The 10178-nt window shown below is 40.4% G+C and overlaps 1 protein-coding gene across 1 annotated transcript; it reads right to left on the bottom strand.

The window, feature by feature from the left end:
* Positions 1 to 7420: 7420 nt before the first annotated feature.
* Positions 7421 to 9258, bottom strand: LOC144050597 (ribonuclease P protein subunit p25-like). Its single transcript, XM_077563998.1, has 2 exons — positions 9015 to 9258; positions 7421 to 8689 (listed from the first exon to the last, which is right to left on the bottom strand). Exon 2 carries the CDS (start codon positions 8635 to 8637, stop codon positions 7822 to 7824), a length of 816 nt encoding a protein of 271 aa, XP_077420124.1. The 5' UTR covers positions 8638 to 8689; positions 9015 to 9258; the 3' UTR covers positions 7421 to 7821.
* Between the last annotated feature and the right edge of the window lie 920 nt (positions 9259 to 10178).

The raw sequence follows: 10178 nt of genomic DNA, 5'->3' as shown, positions 1-10178 counted from the left end.
TGATTGATGCACTTTCATTTTATGTGATTTGTATGTGTAAATTAGAGTGCAAATATCCGACTGCTGAACTGTCGCACAATGTGTGGGTGTTCTGCAAATGGTTTCAGGAGTGGCCAACCTCTGGCCACCAGTTCTGCAAATTGAAATTGTAATTACAGTTGAACGCTGTAGCAACTTTGTTTTTAATTTTAGTATTTTAATGCATAAAATATAATACAATAATGTCTACTATTTCACTAGGAGGAAAACGTCTCAGTTGTGGAGTTTTGAAGTGTCTCCACCAGAGGGCAGCAATATACAACTATTTTTTTTTTGTAAATGAAGGAAATAATCCACATAATACAGTTAAAATGGTTTATCCATCCGTTTTCTATACCGATTGTAAATTAAGCACATTTTAAATAATGGTTTACATTTCCCAATGCTGTTTCCTTTATGCTCCACAACCACAAGATTTTTTAGTAGGCGGGTTTAGGTCAACAGAAAAGACTTGACATGCTATTTACTGCATGCTTTGAATGTAACAAAATGTTAACTCCCATCTGCTGGTCAAATATACTGAAGTCATCCAAATTGACATTTTAACATATAGGATTTCATAGTTGGTCACTAGTGAGACGGAAGTAATTTACATTTACTTGGAAAAAAATGGCCTGTTGTTGAAAGTAATTACAAAGTGGCCTCATTTCCAAGCGAGGCTTTAAATAATGCTGAAGTCACAGTTTTGTAACTTGTCATTTCTTCTGCCCTGAATGTTGGCAGCCTCACGGCCATGTGTTCATTATCTGCTCTTACAGCTTTTGACTCCAGCACTGCAATTACATCCTCGGACGCACTGATTAATCCAACACGGAGGCTTTATTATTTTATTTATTTATTTTCATTCAAAAATGAACAGAACATTCGCGGACACTTTGCCAAAGAGGAGCTGCTCGTTTATGCCGATAGTCCTTACGTTACAATAAGACGTTTCAATGGCTGCTTAAGTGTTCTCGGAAAAAATCTTCAATACCTGAGGGATTAATGTAATCCGTTTGATTCAACACATTAAATGGAGGTTCACGTGATGTGTTTCCGCAACGAACATTTCAGTCACTTAAAGATTTTGAGTCCATTGTAGAGCTACCAGGTGGACCCGGAAACTCGCACGACTGCTCTTCTGAGACGCCACAGTCTGGTTTGTAGTGTTTGTACTAAACGTCGTCTCGACATTGCGCTGATTAACGTTATCTTGAGAGAAAAAACTTTAATAGAAACTCTCAAGCTAACAACAGTTAGCTCTACCTTAGCCTAGTACATGCTATAGCATGTGCGATAGCCTAGCCTAGCGGTTCTCCAACCTTTTACACCAAGTTTGTTTGTTTTAACATGAACTACCTCAAAAAAAAAATACTTAACTCTTCTAGTACTACCATATTGACCAAATATCGTAACATAGGTTTAGGTGTTAAACAAAAACAAGGAAGAGGTTTTATTACTAAAAATAAATAAATAAAATACAGAGGAAGCTACTGGTAAGTGTTTCTTTCTCTCTTCATGTTCTCAGACACTTTTAATACATGTTCTGATTTTCCATCGCAAGTCTAATGTATTTAATATTTGTGTGTTACATAGTAAGTATTACAGTGCTGATCACATAAAATCTGCAGATGAGGCGCGAGGTTTCAGGCAGGATTCCTTTTGCTACACTGAAAGGGACATACAGTATGAGAGAGCAGAGCACAGTCCGCGTAAGTAAGCATTTTTTCTAAATCATGTATATATAATGTTTATCAGGATTCTTAAATTAAAATTATACTGTACAAGTAAAGGCCTCCCTCAAATAGATGCCCAATGTGCACATGAGGAAATGACTATATGAGCTAATCTGGTTTACAGTCATGATTCTCAACTAGTGGTTCATGGACAGCAAATGAAGCAAACAAGGGACTTTTGTGCTGAAACTCATTTTATTTTTAAAGAACGTGCTGTTCAGAGGCAAGATGGCTAACTACGAGTATAAATATGGCCCAGGGTTAGGAAAATGTGGATATATTAAGGTGCTTTCCTTGTTTTTGTAATGTTTAGTTGTCACGCTCTCCCCTCAGTTTGTGTCCAACGCAAAGCTGTAAATGAAATGTTTCGTTTTGTAGCCTTATTTATTTTTGTTCAGCGTTTCTTCCGCTTCTATTCTCTCGTCTCTGTCATGAAATCAATCACCCCCTCTCCCTTCCCCCCCTCACTTAAAGAGTTGAACGGAAAACAACAGCAGCAACACAAGCGACGAGAGCAATGCCGACTCCACTCCGGCACAAAACATAGGCCTCAGTAAATATTAAATTTTAAAGGATTCCCAGATAAGGTGGCTTGAAAAATTGAGGCAGCACCCCATTCTTCCAGATAAGAGAAGACGGAGCCATCTGGAGGCTGCTAGATAGCGAACTCCCACGCCATCCGCGAGACCTCACTCTCATCCGAGGCGGCGGCCGAAGGAATGAGTGCCGACGCTTTCATTATGTTAACTTTCAAAATGAACTCATTGGCATTCAAAGCATATGCTGCTTTTTGCCTTTGTAAACACAATGTTACTCATGCTTCCGTTTCTAAGAAATCTTCGAGCCTGTCCTAAAACTTGTTTATTAGTATTGGGCTAGTGAGGTATTTGTAATGTTTTGTTTACCTCATTTAGAAAATTAATGCTGTCAAAGTTAAAGCATTAACTGATTAATTAAAAAAAAAGATTAATTAATATGAATAGTTAAAATTAATTATTTTTTATTTTTTTACATTTATAGCCGTCAATGACAGTGAATGGATCAAAAAAAGAAAAGAAAAGATTATAAAAAATTTGGGGCGTCAGCCAATTCAAGTTGTTAATCGTAATTAATCGCATGACTTCACTAGTTAACTCGTGATTAATCACAAATTGCATACCTGTTCTAAATGTACAATAAAAAAAATCTAGGTTTCATACTATTGTTAACAAAAGTGGAAAAAATGTTAAATAGATATAGTTAAAATTTATTTTGGACGTTTATAGCCATCAATGGCAGTGAATGAGTTAAGTTAATTTGTTAAAATGTATGTTTACTTGTACATTTATGTTTCCAGAATTATTTTTTACAAGTTCATACATTTTGGTATTATTTTTGTACTAGTAGCTAAGTTGATGTGTCGAATCTGCTGCTCTGCGTCATTCACTTGCATTTACCTAAAGTATGCCAGCTTCTGATTGGTTAGCGTTTAGTCAGCTGATAGGGGATCAGGAAGTGTTGTCACTCTAGCTGCCGTGTATGACGAGTAAAGTTTAAATTAAGAATGAATCCGTCTCCATCCCGCCTTTTCATTTTATAAACAGTGTCCCGTTAACCACCAACGAATCCTCACATTAGACTATAGCTATGCTACATGTATTTCTCGTAAGTTTAGGAGTTTTTCTCTTTATACGTGGCCCTAATACGCCATCGTACTTAAGCCTGTATCCCACTGAGCTGTAAAATTTTGCGTGTGTTTACGAGGGTAGCTGATATTGGTTTTTCATCAGGGTTTGTTCTAGGTCGGAAATGGTCACAAAGATGTTTGCTAACAGTTTTATTGTTTGCTAACAAGGAAGTTTTGAACAACAAAACTGTTGGTGAACGTCTTTGAAGGAACTCTTGCAAACCTTGGACTTTAACTCATTCACTGCTATTGACAGCTATAGACGTCAAAAATTCATTTGAACTATTTCTATTAGTTTAACATTTTTCCACTTTTGTTAACAAGAGTATGAAAATCTAGACATTTTTTTATTGTACATTTAGAACAGATATAAAATGTGTGATTAATCGTGAGTAAAGTCATGCGATTAATTACAATTACAAATTTTAATCGCCTGACACACCTAATTTTTAATCACTTTTTTAAAAAAAAATAAAAAATTAAGAAGAAAAGATTATTAGAAATTAGGGGCGTCAGGTGATAATTTTTTTAAAAATTGGAATTAATCGCATGACTTCACTAGTTATTTTTTTAATAAAAGAAAAGATTAAAAAAAGAAAATATTATAAATAATTAGGGCCGTCAGGCGATTCAAATTTTTAAAAATGACTTCACTAGTTAACTCACGTTTAATCACAAATTTTATATCTGTTCTCAATGTACAATACAAAAAAAAATCTAGGTTTTCATACTGTTGTTAACAAAAATGTTTTTTTTTTAAATAGAAATAGTTCAAATGAATTTTTGACGTCCATAGCCGTCAATGGCAGTGAATGAGTTAAGGGTTAAATATAGCGCATGCACCCACATGTTGTTTTGGGCGAGGGGCTGCATCTCCCCCAAATCCATGTTGACTGTCTGTTTGAAAACAAATAATATGGCTGTAATAGACTCTCAGGTTGTGTGAATAACCTTGTCCACATTTCTACTTTGTTGACTCCTCTGCTATTTCTTCACAGCCACATTGGATTTGGCTCCAGGATAATACTTTTGTCACAATGTTTTATCTGCGCTCTCACTCCACTGTTACCCCTAATTACCCCCCACCCCTCTGCATTTTACACTGGGCCCACCAGAATTCCCAGATAGCAGATGCGAGTCGATTAGGGAATATCTTTTTGACCCGTATTGCGCAGCAACTGTCCTATAGGCTCCGGGATGAAAGCTGTTACCTGCTTGATAACGGGCGACCCCGGAGCGATAACCTTCCGGCTAGTTTCGAGGACATGCTGTTTTCGCTTCCCATGTAAGCGCTTGCAGTCGCAGCATTTCTTATTCAGCTGGCGCCAATTCTTTCTCTTTTTTTCTTCCAATTGGATTTGCCGCGAGGTTAATCATTAAAGTTTGGCTCTTCGACTGTTCCGGTGACCGCCCGACCACTGGTTGAAATGTGATGAAGGGCTTTGAAAGACAATCCCATGGAAAATGCAGCGACTACTTTCTTTCTGTATGCAGAGCAGATTTGTCGCCGCGGTTACGCGGAGTCACTTTGATTAATTTACTTAAGGATGCTGACATCTGCGTTTGCAGATTTTCATTAAGATCAATGGCAAACGGCTTCAGACACGCTTCCACTTGTCTAGGCTATTATCCCCAAAAGGCACGGTAGATTAAGTAGAAAAATAACTCGTTGATTAGGATAAAATCTCCCTTTCAGAAATTATTGTTTTTGTTTAAGGCAGCTTTTTTTGTTTTTTACAAGAAATATAATTAGAACACACCTTGTTCAGAAGATGTGCACGTAGGCCCCGAGGCTAAAAGTGCTGGAGGTAGCGGGAGGGCGGAATAACGTGTTACATACTTTTCAGGAAGAGTGCAGTGTGAGCCACTGTCAACCCTAGTTTTAATCCTTCCCTCCACTGTGTTGTGCGATGTTATGTTGTTATCTTAATGATAATCGCTGCCTGTATTTCTGTGCCCCCCCCCACCCCCCTTCCCCCCGGGCTCCTCTGCCAGGTTGGGGCGGGTTGAGGAGCTGCGCCTTATCATCAGCTTTGTCATTAAATCAGCTTTTTCTACGCCACGTCCAAAAAGTTTACTGCCGTTGCTCTTATCGGGAAGGATCGGCAAGCCGGTTTTCTTTTCAATCACAGCTTTGCACATTCAGCCGGGCGCAGATAAGATACAGCACAGGCTTTTCCATATGGGACGAAAATAGTACTATTTAATAGGGGTGTGCCCAAAAAAATCGATTCTCATTTAGTATGATTTAGAATCGCTTTTAAATGTCCCAAAATCGATTTTATTTAAATTATTTTATACTGTCTTGCCTTTGTCTGTGCGTACCTTTATTGGGAGCGCTGTTCATGTTGTACCCGATTTGGCCACTTAGGGGCAGTGTGGTTCTACGCGCTCTAATACACTGTTAAGTTGTGGCCACATTAGAGAGTAGAAGGAAAAAGTCACCATCAAGTTATTCCAATAAAAGTTATTTTTTTTTTCCAGCGTGGAGCCGTTCTTATGAGTGACAAAAGTGCCCCGAGTAGCGCGCTAATTAGCATTAGCGAGTCAGACTGGAGTAGATCATTACAATTCCTTGCACATCTATAGATTGAAGCAAAAATCATTGTCAATCAAATAATTTTGAATTTTAATTGAAAATCGATTCTGAATCGAATCACACACCCAAAAGTCGGACTTGAATCGTGAGACATTCAAAGATTCCCACCCAAAAATGGACAATGGTGTCATTTGCAATTAGCGTTAGTGGATATCAGCTGGTTTTCGACCAACCGCACACACACTTGCACACACACACATACACTTTATTTTGGCACAAACACACGGAATTTCATTTTGCCACATGCTTTTAATGGGGAAAAGTAGCGCCATCTGGTGGACAAATAGTAGTCGGCATGTGTTTTTAAAAATTAATATTCTCAGGCAAATTACCGGCACAAGAGATTCATTATTTCAACGCAATCAAAATAGCATTAGGGAGAATATAACATGTCATATGTTGGATGGAAGCAAAAAAAAAAAAAGATCGGCATTTGTTTTCAGTATGTGGGTTTCCATCTACCTATTTTTATTAGAATTTTCAAGAGTTGTAAAAATAAAGCTTGAATGAAAACTACAAATTCTAAAAAGGCCTAAAAATTTTCCCCAAAAAGTTTTATGTTTGGTAGGTGTGGATTTTTCAAGCGTATCAATTGAAGGAAAATGCTAATTTTGGCTACGGAAACGAATAAACGACGACAGGAGCTGATACACATCACGCATTTTGACCAGATATTGTGTCACACGCACATTTTGCTATAAAAAAAAAATGGCGTAGGACGACAAAGAAACTGAAATATTTCTAGAATTAAAAGAAGCAAACGTGATCACTTTTGTTGACAGTCAGCCAAGTGTCTTGTGGCAAAGCAATCTCATGGCGCAGTCTCCTCTCAATATTCAAAAAAAATGATGACAAATGTAAAAGTCGCATCTTGGTTATGCGCATTTTCATGAAATCGGCTTAAAAAATTTGAAACAGTTTAATGTAAACCACATTAATGGCTTTCAGTCGTTTTCACACAAACACACGGACACTCGCGCTCGCACGCGCACGTTGTCACATTTTGCTCCATGCTTTGAATGGGGAAAAAAATAGCACCATCTAGTGGGCAAATAGTACTCAGCTAGAAGTATATATAAAATGATTTTAACATATTTGTTTGCTTTAATCAAAGTTTGATGTATTTTTTTTTTTATTTTTAATAGCTGCTAAGCAAGAAAAATTAAAAATTAATTAATTAAATTAGTGGCTTTCAGTTCTTTTTTTCACATGTGCACACACACACTTTTTGCTGACGTTCACCAACATCAAAAGACACTTTGTATAAAACTGTAAATGGTGTCATAATTTGCTCCATGCTTTGAATAGGGGAAAGTAATGTCATGTGTGGACGAATGGTAGTTAGCAGCAGTCCAAAATGAAAGGATTTTAATTTTTTTTTAGGTTGGATTAGTGTGGGATAAAAAAAAGAGACATTTTCATGATTTTTTTTATTGACTATCATCTGGCATTTTTGAAATTCAACGGCCAAAAAAGGACATTGGAAGAAAAAAACATGATCACGTTTTTTTCCTCTCTCGCAATCTTAGCATGAAACGAACGAACAAGAAAACCCTATGAGTCGTTGCAGTTCATGGCTTATTTTCAATCTTAAAAGTAAAGCAATCGGGTTCTAGAGCAGGTACATTGACACAATTCTCACGGCTGCAGGTACGGAAGGCAAGCTCTTAACATCCCGCTCAGGCTGCCATTGCTTTAATTCTTATTCGAAAGCTCTGTTCTGTCCCAGTGACTGTTCTGATTGTCTCCGTGTTGTGCTCAAGTGGGGGGCGGCGCCGATTGAACGGTTGTTTGACGTCCAGTCAGTGCAGGAGGGGGGTCACGGAAACCCCCTCGCTCGAGCGCACGCGCTTACGGTGGGGCAAACTGCCGAGCGGCGACGGTTCCGGAGGTCTCTTGAACGCGGACGGGGCGGCAGGCTCGTCTCTGTCCTCCCACAGTGCGCCGAGAGTCTCTGGGGGTTGATAGCCCGGCTCGTGAGGGTCCAGAGGGTCTTTCGAGAGCAGGATGCTGATGGAGGGCACCGTCCTGTGCACGGTCATCTCCGACGTGCCCCCCTCGGTGTTCTCCCAGACCTCCTTCACCACCTTGTACTGCAGTTTAGTCATCTGGTGCAAAGAGCCCACTTTGCGCTTCATGATCTCGGCACACGTGATGGTCTTGGTGACGGCGCGGCCCGACCCGGTGAAGACCACCTGTCTGAGTCCACCCTCCCCGAGTCCTTTCTCGCCTTGCATCCGCGCCATGGCGAAGCCCATCAAGTTGCGGATCTTACTTCCCTCTTTAACGCGCATCTCGAGTACCCCCGAGGCCAGTCCGGGGAAGGGACTGGGACTGTGTTCCTCGGTTCTGCAGACCTTCTTGAAGCCTTCTTTCCCCAGTTTGAGCGCAGCGGGGGGCACCGGTTGCGGTGCCGGTTTAAATGCGGTGGCGATGACGCTGTTCTCCACTTTGGGCACGCTGGCATTCGCGTAGATCTGACCCGGGTATGGAGGAAAGGTCCGAAAGTTTTGCCCATTCTCCATTTGAATTGACGCGTTTACTTCCAGTCCCTGATGGGGCTTGAACGCACCGCCGGACAGGAAGTGGCCACTGACCACGCCGTCCCCTGTGAACATGGCTCCGGATTTGTTTACTTTTCCATCATGGCAAGCCACTTGATTCTTCCTCCTGTAAAGTTTGACAAACAGACTTCATCAAAGAAACAAGACCCTCTTCTCCCCTAAGAGCGATAACAACGCAGTCTTTAATGCAGATTCTCTAAAAGAGCTGCAGAATTAAGATAAACGCCCGGCTCGCCAATCAAAAGCACTGCCGGGACCATTCAAGCTGTTCTTTAAAGAGAGTCTCCATTTCATAGCATTTGGAACGCGCTTCAGGGACAGATAACGATAATGAAAATAGCCTATATTGTTCCTTTCAGTTCCGTTTTTCTAACGTAGCTACCAAATGTAAGAAGTACTTTGCCTGGAACTTTTAAGATTTAAGATTTGACCTTTGCTCAAGCAGTCCAGTCCAGTCGGGGGTCGCTCTCAACTCAGAAGTCACATCTCCTTTCAGTCTCGCTCATAAGTTCCGCCATCTAATTTTGGACTTTTGCTCATTTCTACTCCGGCATGAGACGGTCACCGGAGTTGCGTTGACTTCGTCCCCCGGAGCGCTGTCTCGTCCCCAGTGATGCCGCGGGAAGTACGTGGTTGCTCCCCACCAAGAGACATGAGGGACAGGAACTGCCTCGGCAATGCTCACAGGAGGAGTGACTGTGTGGTTGAGTGGGGATGGGGGGGCATGGGAAAGGGGGGGTGGGGGTGTCGTCTGTCTTAAAGGCGCAGGGCATTTTATCTTCCATCCTGAACGCTGTTTCCTCCTCTGCCGCGCCAGATCACTCGGTCCCTTTAAGGGACTGCACGCATTTCCCCAGCAACTTTGTCAATCTCTTTAGAGGACATGCCAGTGTTCAATGTACACGACTGATTAAATCTGAGCACCCGAATAATAGCAGCTCTGTCAACCTTTTAGAAGAAAAAAAAAAGTTCCCCAAAACAATGGGTTAAATTAGATGCATTGTAATTGCAAACATCCTTCAAAAGGGGCGGCTGAAAGTCACTTGCATGAAGTTGTGGCACAGTTAGCCTTCAATTTATAAGATTGTTTGCGGCCATTAGGGGTGGGTGATATGGCCCAAAAATTATATCACGATATTTCAAAGAAATTTGTGGTGACAATATTTTTGACGATATTGGTAATAATTACTGAACAATAGATTTGTGATTGGTGTCTTTGCCACAATTGAAATGTAAACAAAGTGCAAATATAGCAACCGTAATGGAATGAAATGGAAATAAAAACAGGCCAGGTAGTGTTTACCCTGCGAGGTCTAATTGTAACATAACTGCTTATAGCACATAAAGCACATTTACTTAGCAAAGACAAAGAAAACACAAACCTTCAGAAGAAGTCAGTGGCAAATCGCATGAGTCAAGAAAGTCCATTATTTTCTCCTATGTGGTTGATCCTTGTGTTGTAGAGGCAAAAATAAATAAATAGAAATGATACGGTATGTACATCGCAGGCAAGTGTATTGTTGAAAAATATTTCCCCCTGCGATTGTTTAGGCAGTGGTTATTTTGCCGTAACCAGCAACCCTACTGTGAGCGTT

This window comes from Vanacampus margaritifer, chromosome 4, assembly GCF_051991255.1.
Source record: "Vanacampus margaritifer isolate UIUO_Vmar chromosome 4, RoL_Vmar_1.0, whole genome shotgun sequence".
In the NCBI taxonomy this organism is placed as follows: domain Eukaryota; kingdom Metazoa; phylum Chordata; class Actinopteri; order Syngnathiformes; family Syngnathidae; genus Vanacampus; species Vanacampus margaritifer.
The sequence above is the reverse complement of the archived record's forward strand: the minus strand, read 5'-3'. Positions and strand labels throughout refer to the sequence as shown.